The sequence below is a fragment of the Sander vitreus genome, chromosome 21 (assembly GCF_031162955.1).
Source record: "Sander vitreus isolate 19-12246 chromosome 21, sanVit1, whole genome shotgun sequence".
In the NCBI taxonomy this organism is placed as follows: Eukaryota; Metazoa; Chordata; class Actinopteri; order Perciformes; family Percidae; genus Sander; species Sander vitreus.
Genome location: NC_135875.1, coordinates 16,532,766 through 16,547,266, shown reverse-complemented (window position 1 = coordinate 16,547,266; position 14,501 = coordinate 16,532,766). Strand labels below are relative to the sequence as shown.

At 42.5% G+C, this 14,501-nt stretch overlaps 1 protein-coding gene across 1 annotated transcript; it reads right to left on the bottom strand.

Moving 5' to 3' along the window:
- Nucleotides 1–319: 319 nt before the first annotated feature.
- Nucleotides 320–13,016, bottom strand: fam20a (FAM20A golgi associated secretory pathway pseudokinase). Its single transcript, XM_078279823.1, has 12 exons — nucleotides 12,419–13,016; nucleotides 11,303–12,032; nucleotides 9,390–9,583; nucleotides 9,066–9,116; nucleotides 6,851–6,929; nucleotides 5,866–5,958; nucleotides 3,930–4,045; nucleotides 2,489–2,669; nucleotides 1,751–1,860; nucleotides 1,570–1,651; nucleotides 1,427–1,486; nucleotides 320–1,263 (listed from the first exon to the last, which is right to left on the bottom strand). The coding sequence occupies exons 2-12, from the start codon at nucleotides 11,668–11,670 to the stop codon at nucleotides 993–995; spliced, it is 1,605 nt and encodes a 534-aa protein (XP_078135949.1). The 5' UTR covers nucleotides 11,671–12,032; nucleotides 12,419–13,016; the 3' UTR covers nucleotides 320–992.
- Nucleotides 13,017–14,501: the final 1,485 nt, after the last annotated feature.

The following is a 14,501-nucleotide window of genomic DNA, read 5'->3' as shown; positions in this document are numbered from 1 at the left end:
AGCTCCTAAAAAAAATAAAAATAGCTGTGGTTATTCATCTTACTTTACATCACACAGAGACCTGGAACGTTTCAAGAACAAATAGAATAACCAAGGCCAAAGCTGAAACATGTTCACAGAGGAAAACACATTCACATATATATAATATCAAGTTGGCTTACTTCAGAATTATTATTACGGTTGGATAAGATAACCCATATTTCTCTGTTGCTTTAGGTTAGCTATTACTCTGTCTCCGCCTGGTTTAATTGACGGCGACGTGGTAAAGCTGTTTCAACACTCTGATGAGACAGAAGGATTACGAGTCTGGAAAACAGGGTGGAGGAAACTAAATGGCTGTTTTAATAGGTAGCACTTTTCTCACACACATGAATCTACACACACACACACACACACACTTAAACATCTGTTCCTTGCAGGTGATCATTTCTCCTCAAAATAACTTCATTTTATAATTATAACATCACATGGACATACAAATCCTCCTTGCCATAATCACCATAATCACAATATTCCCCAGCATTAATTTGGTAAACAACTGATCCAGTGCACAGCTCTCTCTCTTATGAATATTAACTCCATTGCTGATGTTCATGTGTATGACCGTGAGAGAGCACCTATAGCTTCATGTAACTAACCCATCTTGATACTTTTACTGCTGTTTGATGTTTAAACTTGGTCTTTAACTGTTCCTTTAAAAGGTCTTCATTTAAATGTATCAATTTCAAATCTACCTCATGGTGTATGTGGACATGAAAAGTGAAATCCCTGTTATAAAATGCACCCTTGGTGGAATGTATGACACATTTTTTGCCCTCCACAATGAGATTCCTTTCTTTCTGACACACTCTGAAGATTTCACAGCGCCTTCCATTCATGGCTTGTTCCTGAAAACCATCTGAGCCTGGTTTGCTCACTGCACTTTATCTTTAAGTCTTCCGGGGTGCAAAGAGCAGCTACGAAGAGTATCGACAACCCCCTTTCGCCCTGCGCTACCTGACCCTTTTCATCTCTGTGGCGGTCTGAGGTCTCGCTGTGGATTTGACAAAGTCCTTGGTGATCACCTCGTCCTCGCCCAGCCTGCGGATGCAGCGATGGACCGCCCGCAGGACCTTCTGTAACCTGCGGTCCAGTGCTAAGAGGTGGGGCTCCGACAGGACGGGCTGTAAAGGGTCTCCCTCCAGGGACTCCCTCATCACATCGCTGAGCCTGAACTCCGGCCGGGCCAGGAGCTGGAGTCGCAACAGTGTGGAGCGCTTTATCCTGACGAAGGAGAGAAGAGGAATTCATTTTCTTTGCAAAACTTTGAGACACTAGACCTCCCTTATTTACTTTTGATGTGAACATTTTATAGATAAACTGCTCGTATTTATGAATTATAATTTGGAATCCACAAACCATCTGTTTCCACCAACAGTACACTTACATGCAGCACTGACAGAGTGGAGCCAGGATGGACATCTCATCCTGAGAGTGCTTCCCAAACCTGAGCACAAGATGTGATGAGGAAATGAAACCACAACGGGTAATTTCACACTCATGTAATGCTCTGGGACATTTTTGTCTCACCCTCTGGCATTGTCCAAATGAAGAAGGAACCCTTCGTCCCCAAATGTAGTAAAAATCTCGTAGTGGTGCCTGTCCATGTTGCCTGTAACATAGGGACAAACACTTTGTAGAAAGATTGTTTTCTGATGGTAAAAGCCGTAGTGCTTATGTGAAGAGAAGATGATGAAGTGGTCTAATATACTTGTAAGGAAGTCGAAGATGGACATGTCTATGATGTTGAGGAGCCTGTTGCCTGAGTTATAGGGATACAGCTGCTTTATGTTGTCACAGTAGAAGGGATTCACTTCCCACCTTTAAAAAAAAACAAAAAAAAAACAGACAGACATAAATGACACCAGTTTTGATCCACTAACTGTTTACTGCATTTGGATGTGATGTGACCAGACTATGGAACAAATTTGAGAAAACAGTTTCTAAAATTACCCCTCGGTTATTTAAGCGTTTGAGACATTATTATAATGATATAATAATGAAACCCGCTGAGCACGTTTATGGAACAAAACAGGAAGAGGCTGCCGTTTGTCTGGTGCAAACTGACTTCATAGGTTACGAAAATAGTGGATGGTGTAACAAAGAAAAGACAGGGTGAAATTAAACAAAGCACTCCATTCCACATCTTTTACCCCTAATTAGAAAAGCCTTTGACCATAGAGATAAACATCTGATATAATTCGGCATCAACAGGATTTACGAGAAATCTGGCCTTTTATTTTATTCTAAAAATACTAGAATTTACAATCTGACTGGAGGCCTCCAACTGTCTCAACCGCAGTAGTCAGTAAAAGACAGTAAATGTTACCTTTAACCAAATCATTTGGCGAAGATGTTTTCAACAACATCCTTCCTACACAGTGTATTTCATATCATAGGAGGTCAAATGCAATTGTTCCTCTTGAGTGTACGGAGGTTGAGGTCTTACTCTTCTCGTCCAGTGAAGGTGTAGGAGCGTATCCAGGGGTTGGGGATGGAGATGCGGGGAGCGATGCTGAGGCTGGGCAGGTAGGCCGACAGGGAGCCCTCCAGCAGGTCGGGGCCCCCGCACGCCGCGTATTCAGTTTTACACACGTACAGACACTTGGCAAAGAAACACGTGTTGTTCGCTGATGGGAAGCAGAGCGAAATGATGGAATACAAAAAAAACATTTTAATGTTCACATGCTGTTTGATCAGCTCTGCCTTTCCCTCCAACTGAAGAACCAGAACCACAATAACTCACAGATAGGCTTCAGTTTATACTGACACTGATACGATGTGTTTGCAAAGATTTAGCGACACACTGTAGATATTCTATATACTGTTGCTTTAAATCAGATATCGATATCGATATCTTGATACAGTTTCACCCGTCCCAGGAATATAAACAGCATTTATAATTGTTTGGCATAAAAATGTTAAATGAAACCAGGGAAAGAAAATTAAAAAGTGGCACAAAATATACTGGCTCTGTCTGAAGGTTAAAAATCTGCCTACCAGCACCTCTTAAAGCTATAGTGCGTAGTTTCTGTCGCCCCCATGAGGAATTCTTAGTAATGACAACAACACTGTCGGCGCAGCCACATGATACAAGCCTTCTGTGACCGCACACTGCCCCCCCCCCCCGCGAAATTACAAATCTGGCCACACCAAGACACGCCCTACGAAGCAGCTCGATTGGTTGGGGTCAGGCATTTGACCTTGAGTGGTTAAGGTCAGGGTAGCTGATTGGTCAGGGGATAGGACCTGAACAAATGGGGTTAAGTTACCTTGCGTAAGCATGGACGCCTGGCCAATAAATGCTATTGAAGGGCGGGTCTTGGCGGTGGCCATAGTGGGATTCGTAATACCCCCCCCCCCCCCCACCCCTCCCTCCATGCAGTTGCTAGTAGCCAAGGAGGACACGGAGGATTAAAAAAACTTGATGGACTCTTCAGAGGAGGTAATTATCTTCAGAGTTTCTGCACGGGAAAGTCACCAGACGCCACAATCTTCTGAACATAGCAATACTGAGAGATACAGAGAGAGTTGTGTGGAGCTGATAGTCTTAATTAGCTTTATAGCAACTCATTTGGCAACGCCTTGAATGTAACAAACGTTCATTAATTTCAAAAAGTTACGCACTAAAGCTTTAAGCTCACTTATTAAGATATATTTTGTGTGTTTAATCCATGCAAAAAACAAAATGTCAAAAAGGCCAGTTATATATTTCAATCCCCAGACCACAACTTGTCGGGTTTCCCTCGCTTCCAATCTTTATGCTAAGCTAAGCCAACTGCAAGCTAGCTGGCTGTACCTGTTACATGACTGTGCTATCTTTTCTTCTCATCTTACTCTTGGCAAAAATGTCAAACTAGTCCTCTAAAAGAGATCTGCTGGTTCTTTACCTGGTGAGGTGAAGAAGACAGCTCGTAGGTCTTCGTTGTGCGTGACTTGGAGGACTTCTCCTGTGATGTTCACCAGCCTGCCGGCCACAGGCGGGACCCTCCGGAAGTCCAGGATCCTAAAAAAAATAAGTTGATGAGATTCAATGATGTTTACGAGAAAACTCCAATAGAAACTGTTTCTTGTGTGAGGAAAAGTTTACAGTTCACGCAGTTCATGCTTATATCATTTTGGTGTAAATGTAATGAGAACCCTGTTAAGATGATGGTATCCTTATCACTGTCTCCTCCGGTACCGATACTAATTCCATGAATGATTCTTATCAATGAATGAACCCTTCAGACAGTCTTAATGCTGTTTAATTTAGCTGGCTGTGTTCATACACACTATCAAGAGCTTATAATACCTCCCCAGAGGGGTCATATTTCAGTCATGTCTCGCACAACACAAAGCTGAATGGCTGAATGTCTGAATGGCTTGCATTCTCAGATCGTCCATATTCCCCAACTGCTGACTGCTCGCGATGATGATAAGGGCTTGCCTGGCAGCCAACGCAGACACAACAGAGAGAGAGAGAGAGAGAGAGAGAGAGAGAGAGAGAGAGAGAGAGAGAGAGCACACTGCCACGGAATAAAAACACACCGGCATAAATAGGAGAGAGCAGAGAAATGATCTGTCGGTTTGTGTTTGATGACAGAAACAGTTCATGATTCTTACATTTGAAAGACTAATAGACACTTTAAATATGAGCAGATATACAGTTAAATAATAATTGTAGTGATAGTTGTTGACGTGGCACTCCTGTTTTCTGTCTTGTGTGGTGAAGCGATGACTTATCATTGTGTGGCTTCTTAATAATACTGTCTAGCTCAGATGACTGTGTGTCAGAGTGAATAACCTCACCTCAGCTAATGTGCAATTACACAAATATGTTTGTGTGTGTGTATGTATGGTCTGTGGTTTATACTGATCAGCTAGTTTGGAAATCCTGGGCAAACATGTGGCAATCTTTGCTTAGGGTGGATAGTTCATTTGTCGGCACCAGGAGATGTAGTTTTAATTTATACAACTACTTGTTAGAAACCATTTAGGATTTTTAAATTATTGCATTCTGTTTCTATTATGCTACTACAAGAATGTTTCCTCTGCTTCTTTAAGATGACAATCTAATTTCATCAGTGCTCCTCTAAGACAAAATAATGCTAGCGTCAGCATGCTAACATGCGCGCAATGACAACATGCTGATGCAAAGCAGGTATAGAGTTTACCATGTTCTAACATTTGCTTATTAGCCCTGAACACAAAAGTAAAGCTGAGGCTGATGGGAATATCAGTAGCTTTGCAGATATTTGGCCACGGAACAAATTAAACAAATTCTGACCTAATGATGGCGCTAGACCAAAAGTCAGTGGATCACCAAAGTCTGTAGGACTTGTCCTCTGGGAACCATAAATATCTGTACAAAATGTCATGGCAATCCATCCAATAACGGTTGAGATATTTCAGTCAACATTGACATCCCTACAGCCATGCTGCTAGGGTGACATCAAAATGTTGATGATAAATGATGACAAAGCAGTTATGTGTTTCTCAACTGGTCATAATTTAAAATATAGACATTTTACACTGCTGTTCACAGCACTGGAAGCCATTAATAACCTATTTTTACTTGCTTTACTTTACTTCCTGTTTTTAGTTTTACACTTGTGTCACGTATTGTGCATTTAAAATAAAAAGCCCAAAGAAAAAACATTTGTTGCACTTCAGAATGCACAAGAGCCATAACTGGGGCCAATAAAATGACAGATGTGCAACAAAAACTAAAATTACCCCCGAGCACCACTGTGGCATACATTCGTAGTGTAACAGAGATGGTAGTAAAACAGGAAAAACAATTAAGTGATAATGAGCATTATGGGTGGAGAAGAGGGTTTGCACCTGTCCAGATGAAAGGCAGCAATCTCTGCGTTGTGTCTCTGGAAATCAACAAAGTAGAAGAAGTCTTCTGGAGTCTCCTCGTCCCTCTGCTGCCTGACACACACACACACACACACACACACACACACACACATATTACTAATTAATGTTATTTCCTGTCATCCACTTTAGCTTCATCCGCCAGCCCAGCAGAGAATGACCATGAGCAACCTCAGCAACCCATGGTAACCTACAAACACAAACAATCAGCAGCTGATGAGTGTAAACACTTGTTATTCTCATCTCATTTGTTTTCTTTCTTTCCTTGACTCGGTGCATGCTTATCCTTCTGTCCAACCATCGTGTGTGTGTGTGTGTGTGTGTGTGTGTGTGTGTGTGTGTGTGTGTGTGTGTGTGTGTGTGTGTGTGTGTGTGTGTGTGTGTGTGTGTGTGTGTGTGTGTGTGTGTGTGTGTGTGTGTGTGTGTCAGTCAGTATCTGTGTGAGGACTTTTGACAGACAGTAGCTTTATGTTACAAGAGGAGACATCCGTTTGATGACATCCACCACAGCAATCACTGTTGATTGGCTGTTTTCTCCCCATCAGACTCTGGTCCTGCAGGTGACTTTCACACTGATTCTTGGATCCTTTCCCTTCTCTCCTCCTCCTGCTGCTGGCTTGATAAATACCTAATATTTAAGTTCTGTTGGCCCAGTGACTGCAATAACAGATGGTTCATCACACACACCCAGTCGAGACGTACCAAGTGATCAAGCTGTCAGTTAGTATGTAATCAACATGACACATACTAGATACAAGATAATTTAGCCTGACGTAAATTAACATTGGACATAATGTGAGATAATGCACTGTAATATAATGTATATATGTTACAAAGGGATTGCAGAACCACAGTGTTATACTATCTATTGGACATTGAAATAAAACCATTGATGGTGCTTGATATAGACAAGGGGGACTCAATCTAATGTGGATTCAGTCCTCACCTCATTGGTTTGAACATGGCTTTAGCGAAGTTTTGCATCTTCAGAGCCAGTTTCAGGTGATGTCCGCTGGGCTTCACAACTAGAGCAGAGACACCGAAAGAGAAAGAAATATTGCCTTTACATTATGCAGAAACCTGAATGTTAGCTTGACGAAAGTAAACACTGAGCATCAGGTAACTGAGTCAGTATTTGGTTTTAAGCTTAATGCCCCAGAGGCCTAGACTGGGTAAACCCAGCCCGATCTGCCGGCAATTTGATTTCGCCCTGCAGCTCAGGCTGGAAACCTGTACATTTTTCTATCCTGCTTCCGTTACAAATCTGCGGGGACCAATCACAAACTGGCTTATCCACCTGGCACGCTATTGGCAGGGTTTAACACGATGACAATAGAGAAGCGACGGCAAGCAGCTTTTTTTTTACATTCAACATGGCGGCCACCGAAGCGCAGAAACCGTTCTCTTAATACATCCATCGCAGCAACCCGTTGATGCCGCTGTCGCTTCCGTTTTAAAAGATTTCGCTCTGCAAAGTACATCACCCGGATCGTTGGTCTGATTGGTTGAAGGACTATCCAATTGCGTACAGAGTCATTTGAACTATGCCCGTTGATCACACCTCTTGTGCAGTAGAGGATACAGAGCAGACTCCTCAGACTAATGTTCAATCTTAAAATATTGAGCTTGGTCTGGTGATAGCCAGACTACCAGAGGCCAGTTCAAACTGGAATACGCTGTAGATCTGCCAGTTCCCTGTGATAAAGTAATTGGGGATTGGTCACACAGCTTGGGCTCTGCTCTCTCAGCGACTTGCGCTCGCTTCTCTCTGTCTGGCTGCATATTATATATCACAGCAGTAGGCCAGACTAACCACATACATGCCTTCCCCCTGCTGCGCTCTGTGAAACTATTAATAGTTTCATACAAGGTTTACAATCACTACTTTTTTCTGGAAACAAATCAAATAGGAACAAACTGGCGTAAACAGCCTTCCTGTTCCTGGCCAATGAAAACTGTCGCTCTTTGGTTACTAAAACAATGAGAAAGTCTTTTGAGGGTAAATTTAAATGGAGGGGACAAATTGTTTTGAAGCATTTCTTCTTGGCAGTAAATGCTGTTTGTGTGGTCAGCCACTTCACTGTGCTGGTGAGGCACAGACAGGACAAAAGGCAGTATATTATATATATACATATAAAATAAGCAAATGTGTAAGACTGAAAATGCTGAAAAATTACAGCTCTTTCGGCAATCCAAATTTACTTTAAAGGTCCCATACTGTAAAAAGTGGGATTTCCACGTACTTTTTGATTATAAAGCAGGTCGAGGTGCTATAAAAATGTAAAAGTATCAAAACGCTCAAACCACAAAGAAATGCACACAGCCCGCATTCAACCTTACGGTTGTGATGTCACAACTATACTATATAAAAGATAGAAAGTGGCACTACAGAGACAGGCACTAAAACGGAGCGTTTCAGACAGAGGGTGAATACAGGTAGGCTACAGTATGTTCAGATAGACAGAATGAGAAAAAAATTTGTTTTTTTTAAACTTAAGAGCATGTAAACCTAAAACCTAAAATACAAACATGAACCTGAAAATTTGTATAATATGGAACCTTTAATGTTCATATTTTAAATGAAAAAGCATACTACATCCTTCACACATGCATTTGTACCCAAACGGCTAGCTGCATCACTACTTCATCCAACATATATGTTCATTTTTTTGCTACAATAGCATCTATTTAAAGCTATTTAAGCTTTGCCGATAACTTTTTACATTAATTATCCATCCAAATGTTAGAGTGCTGCCTAGAGGTATGGTAGTAGGAGATGACAGCGTAGGTGGCGGCTGGTGTGTAGGTTGAAGCCTGGAAATATTGTCTTCCCTCAGAGCACGCAGACATCAGACATTTAATTAAGAGCTCTGCCTTTGAACACAAACCCACGCCTGCTTTGTTGCCCCAGAGCAAGTGTCTAACAGACAAGACATATCTGGATTTTGATGCTAAACGAAAAACAAAATCCTCGCTATCACAAAGGCAGCAGTGTGTTTGTCTCTGACGGTACCGACAAGCACAGAGAGCAAAAAATAGAGATGAAACAAAGGGGCTAGTCAGAAATCAAACACTGAAGCTGTTACACGCTCTACATAAAATATAAAGCTACATATGAGATAAAGTACATCAAACAGATATAGAAATCTCATTGACCATACCTTGGGTACAATCACATGCTCCTTTTAGGGCCTTCTCATCTTGAGTGTAATCTGTAAGAGATAAAGGTTTGTAAGCTCATCATTTTGCATTAAAAGCAGCATTTTAACATCAATAATTCAGAACCACAAGGATTTGGACACATCGCCAGATTATTAGAATCTCTAAGAGCCTCTATAATCCAGCACTAAATCAGAAAACAACTACTTTATGGCACAAAACAGTAAGTAAAACCAAATGGTGGCTACCAATTACATCAAGTAATTCAATTAATTTTTCACTGACATACAGATGTTTTAAATTCCATCTATCCGTCCATCCATCACCTGCGCTGACGACCGCCATGCTCTGCATGTCCTTGATGAGTCGTGGGATAGCAGGGTCATTGCGGGAGTACAGAGCATAGCGGTTTATTCCCAGGTGAAACTTCAGCCAGCTGGCGTCGGGGTCAAAGATCACTTCATGTTCAGTCACACTGATGTTGGACATAGCCGCTGCCTCGCTGTACAGTTTCATATGTCTGAGGAGTTAGAAGCCGAACAGAGGTTAACTGTAGAAAATTAATATATGTGATATTACAAGAGAGGGATATGTTTTCCTACATTTTCTTGCTGCAGACGGGTTGTGAATGTCATGTTACATAAACAACAACGAGGTAGCTGACTGAAAGAGACCAGGACTCTTGCTGTGCTGTTGCTAAACCTGGATTGCTTAGCTTTAAACAAATCCCCTGCTTGGGAATCACTTCTTACAACATTTTGTATGGCAGTGTTTTATTTTTGGTAAAAAAAATAAAAAAAACACAGATTTGGAGCAGTACTTGGTGGCAGGAATCCATGGCAAAGTGCATTCAACAGGTTTTCTTAGCAGCAGCTTTTACAAGAATGTGTTTGAAATGAAAGTGGATATGAGGAACTACATGGGGATGCAGACATTTACTGAATTGATTATACACACTCTGTTTTATAACTTGTTTTATTTGCCAATTTCTCTATGTAGCCCAATTTTGCATTCACATATAGAATTATATTAGTTGTCTTTTGGGCTCTCTATTGTTTTTAACAGCAGTTGTAACAACATTTTAAATTTCCACAGCCTCCTGTCCTCTCTGCTATACTTAAAGCCTGAGCAACAAGAAGTCAGAGACCAAAACAAGTCTGTGGTGAGAGAGCGGCACCACATCGCCAGAGCTGACCGCACTGAGTGGGACGGTCATCTCCCAACCCAAACAAACTCCATCACGGACTGCATAAAGTGCCGAGATAATAGAGAAAAGGACTATAAATACGAGTCACCCAGCGAGCTGAAGTGACAGATCAAGGTAATCAGGACAATGGGCAAGTGCAGACAGTGTAGAGTCATACACAAGATAGCAAAGTGGAAGTGGAGAATGTTTCAGTGCTAATTTCTTGCAACGTTTGCCAGTAAGAGCAAACACATACACAGGTTGAACAGGACATTTATTTATAGACTGTTATCTTTTTCAGCATTCAAAAATCCCTGTTTTTTTACTGTTCATTTGAGCAGTCAGAAAGCTCTCCTATGTGTGCTTGTTGCAATGTTGAGATGCTATTGCAAGATTTCGCAAGTCTTAAACAAGCCTTTGGGCTATCCATTATTTTTGTGCACATTCATAAAAGGCAGCAGAAAGTGGAGAGATCCATTGCTCATATTTCTCCTTATTTTCCACCATGAGAGCCCAAATCTGTATCCCTCAGAGGGAGTGCACTCAGAAAGCCTCACAAGCCAAAGACAGCTACGGCTCCCACAGATTAAGATGGGCTTTAGCAGTTTTAAATCCTTGTTTACCTTTAAAGAGAGCATTCCAGACGCAAACTCTCAGAATGACATGTTTGCGAGGGTTTTCTGCCACCAGCCCACTTGACATTGGATTCATGACGCACATAATGTCTACACATCCTGATGTCTGTCTGTGGGTGTACATTTGTTATCATGAGCAAATGCACGTGTGTTTATGTGCATGGATGTGTTTGTGCGCGTCTGCGGTGGGATTGGCCGTGATGTCAATGAACCTGCCCCGTGACCACAGTCAAGCCCCAACGCGCCCCTTCACAGTAAGATGTCAGCATGCTCCTCTTTCACAATTAAATTGAGCAACACAAGTAATGTTTAGATTGTTGTTAGCCATTGCAAAAGCATTTGCACTGTGGACAAAATTAGCAATGTCTAAATGGGATCTTTTTTTTTTAAATCTAGAAAAATGACACCAGAAACTGACCTTTCCCAGCGTGACACCTTCCTCCTGTAGTACTCCATCAGCTGCTCTGCCTGCAGCAGCCTCTCCTCCGGACCCAGCACCGGAGGCTGGATGTTGTACAGAGGGTGAGCAAACAGCCTTCCCAACTTTGAGCCCCCATCGGCGGGTTCAGGTGTGGTACCATCCAGTTGTCCAGAAGTCCAGTTGGAGAGCTGCGGGGTGGCGAGACCCCCGTGCCTGGGAAGGGTGAGGTTGTTGGGACCACATTGGCAAAAGTGTCCCGATCCTTCCCCCACGCTCCGCAGCTTTGGCAGGAGGATAAAGTAGAGGTCAGCGGAGAAGATGGCTGTGAGGGTCGCGGCTAAGACGAGACGGTCTCTCCTCATCATTGAAACAGAGAGGGGGAGATGTAGAAAGAGAAAGATAAAGAAAGTCCTGACTATGTGCTACTCCAGAGGGTACAAGGCATCACTTGTAGGCTGCCTCCAGTCTCCCACACAGTCAGCCAGGCAGAGGCGAGAGGTAAGCAGTCAGAGGTTGGTCCAAGTCTGTCTGTCTCTTTCTCTTCTCTATCTGTGTGTTTGCAGTCTGTTCCTTCCAGCCTCACTTCTTCTTCTTCTCCTCCTCCTCCTCCTCCTCCTCCTCCTCCTCCTCCTCCTCCTTCCTTGGCAGCGACTGAAGAAAGAGCCGAGCCGAGAGTGAGCATGTGTTTGCAACAGTCACTGACAGTTTGGCTGCTTCCAGGGACCTGCTGCTCTGAGGACAAGAGAGTTAGAGTGAGTATGTGTGTGTATGTGTGAGAGAGAGAGAGAGTAGAGATGGAGTATGTGTGTGTCTGTGTGTAAACTGTAGGTGTGTATGTGCAGGTGTGTACATAAACATCAAATGACACGTTAGTAGATTGAGAGTGAGTGAACCCTGTAGAAGACACACAAAAACACACTCTCTCTCACCCACACACATAAATACACTCTAAAGCAGAAGTCCTTGGGAGCAGGAAGGGGAGGAGACAGTGCACAGCTTCTTGTCACAGCTGATCTGAATGAAACCATGTCCAGCTGGCGTATCCACTCCGTTACAATGCATGTTTGTGTGTGTGTGTGTGTGTGTGTGTGTGTGTGTGTGTGTGTGACTTGCCTTGACATCCCAAGAAGGCGTGGAGATTCCCTTCCCTCTGTCATCTTCCAGTCTCTTCCTCATTAAGTAAAATCCACTTTCACTCCTCCTTTATCGCATCAAATCTTCTCTCCTCCTCCCATCCCTTTCTCATGTCATCCCTGCTTCAAACTTTTATCCTCTTTGCTCCTCTGCCATCTTTTTTTTTCTACATCTCTCCTCCCTTCTCCCTATTTTTCCTTCTCCTCTCTTTTGCCACAGACCTCCGGTCTGTTTCGCTCTAGGCAAAATTTCCAGCTGCACTTTTCTTCCTGTTGCAGTTTCCCACACATGAATCCCTCGCTTTTTCTCCCTATCACGTTGATCAACAGAGATGGGCAAGTTCAACAAAAGCAGTGCTGGAAGAAAAAAAAAATACGTTCAGTTCTTGCACAACTTCAAAATGAGGAAACACGAAGGGAAAAATAACACCTCTTCTTGTTCACAGGCCATCTTTTCTTTACTCTCTCCCTCTCTGATTCCTGTGAAAAACATACAGTGTATAAATTAGGATAGCTGCATGTTGCCCGTTACGGCTCTAAAAGCCCTAAAGCAGCTTTACACTGAGGCAATTAAGACGTCACAGGGCATTTCCCAGCCTGCATTTGGCTGTTGTTACTGTGGTATTTTGGAACATCTGTCGTGTGTGTGTGTGTGTGTGTGTGTGTGTGTGCAAAATTATGCATGTCTGGGAGTTGTTCTTCAGGGTGTTTTACCTTCTCTGAAGAGAGGTTGAGAGAAGTCTTTGCTGATGTTGTAAATTAGTGAAAGGAATCTTAGCCTGCCCTTAGCACCCCCTTATAGAAAATAAGCAAAAATAGGCCATTGAGTCTTGCGTCACCAATTTGTGCAATTCAGCAGACCTGTGATGACAAGTACAGGGTTGGGAGGCTCATATGTCTGTCTGTCTGGATGACCCAGTTTCAAATATCAGGACATTTCACTTCTGCTGATAAAAGAATTCCAAAAATAATGGTATTGTGAAGCTGCTGTTTCACAAATACATGGGGACATGCATAGCTAAACAATTTAAAGTGGTAGTTCACCAGTTTGGAAGATATTTGAGAAACAGGCCTAGGGGGAAACAGCTAGCCTGACTCTGTCAGAAGGTAACAAAATGTTATGTGCCAGACTCATTTTTGGATTAGGGTCTCCGCTGGTTGCCCGGCAACATGACCCCATGTCATTTTTACACTTCTGTTTTTGTAAGGATAAAAAAAAAATAAAAAAAAAATATATAATGTGTTAATTTGTTGGTTTTAGAGGTGCTCAGAAGCAGATTTTTTTACCTTTGGATTGACCCAGGCTAATCGTTTTTTTCCCGTTTCCAGTCTTTATGCTAAGGTAATAATTTAGGGGGGCTCAAGCCCCCCTAAATTTAATCTCAGCCCCCCTAAAAATTATAATAATAAAAAACAAAACAACAATGTTTAATTTTTTTATTAAATCATTTTTAGTGCTTCAAGTTAGAGTTTGCGAACTTGTCTGTTAGTGACAAAGGACAAACAATTACAGGTTCAAAGGGCTTGAAACAGGTTTAATATCCTGTGTTGCTGATGCTATGCACCTGTAACCCAGTCAAGGAAAGGAAACACTTTTGCAAGGCACTGTATCTGTGTCACATTCTCATTAGGGGCTGAGCCCCCCTAAAGGTCTGATCCTAGAATCGCCCCTGGGTAATGGCTAACCAACTGCTGGCTGTTCAATCTTCTCATCTAACTCTCAGTGTATAAGCAAATTTCCCAAAATGTCAGAATTATTGCTTTAAAGAAGAGATGATCAAGGGGGTAAGCGAGCATCAGTAAAGCGTACCTCCTATGGGGAAATTCTGAGGCTAACAAGCCATCACCTCCCGTTAGCATTCCATTGACTCCCATTCATTTTGGCGTCACTTTGACAGCGAATAACTTTACATCTGAAGCGTTTAAAGACTATTTGTCCGTTGTCACGTTATGGCCCCGTAGCAGCTGTTTTTGTAAAAAATAGGCTAACGATTGCATCATGACCACGCGACTTTCTGTCGAGAAATTACTGTATAGTCAGGAGAAGCTCGCAGGCAATCGGG

Bases quoted from the DNA above. Each gene is read 5' to 3' on its own strand.
- fam20a (XM_078279823.1), bottom strand. From the start codon at position 11,670: ATGATGAGGAGAGACCGTCTCGTCTTAGCCGCGACCCTCACAGCCATC. The intron at 9,584-11,302 runs GTCAGTTTCTGG...CTAACTCCTCAG, and splicing joins AAGGTGTCACGCTGGGAAAG to ACATATGAAACTGTACAGCG. The intron at 1,652-1,750 runs GTATATTAGACC...CCTATGTTACAG, and splicing joins CATCTTCGACTTCCTTACAA to GCAACATGGACAGGCACCAC.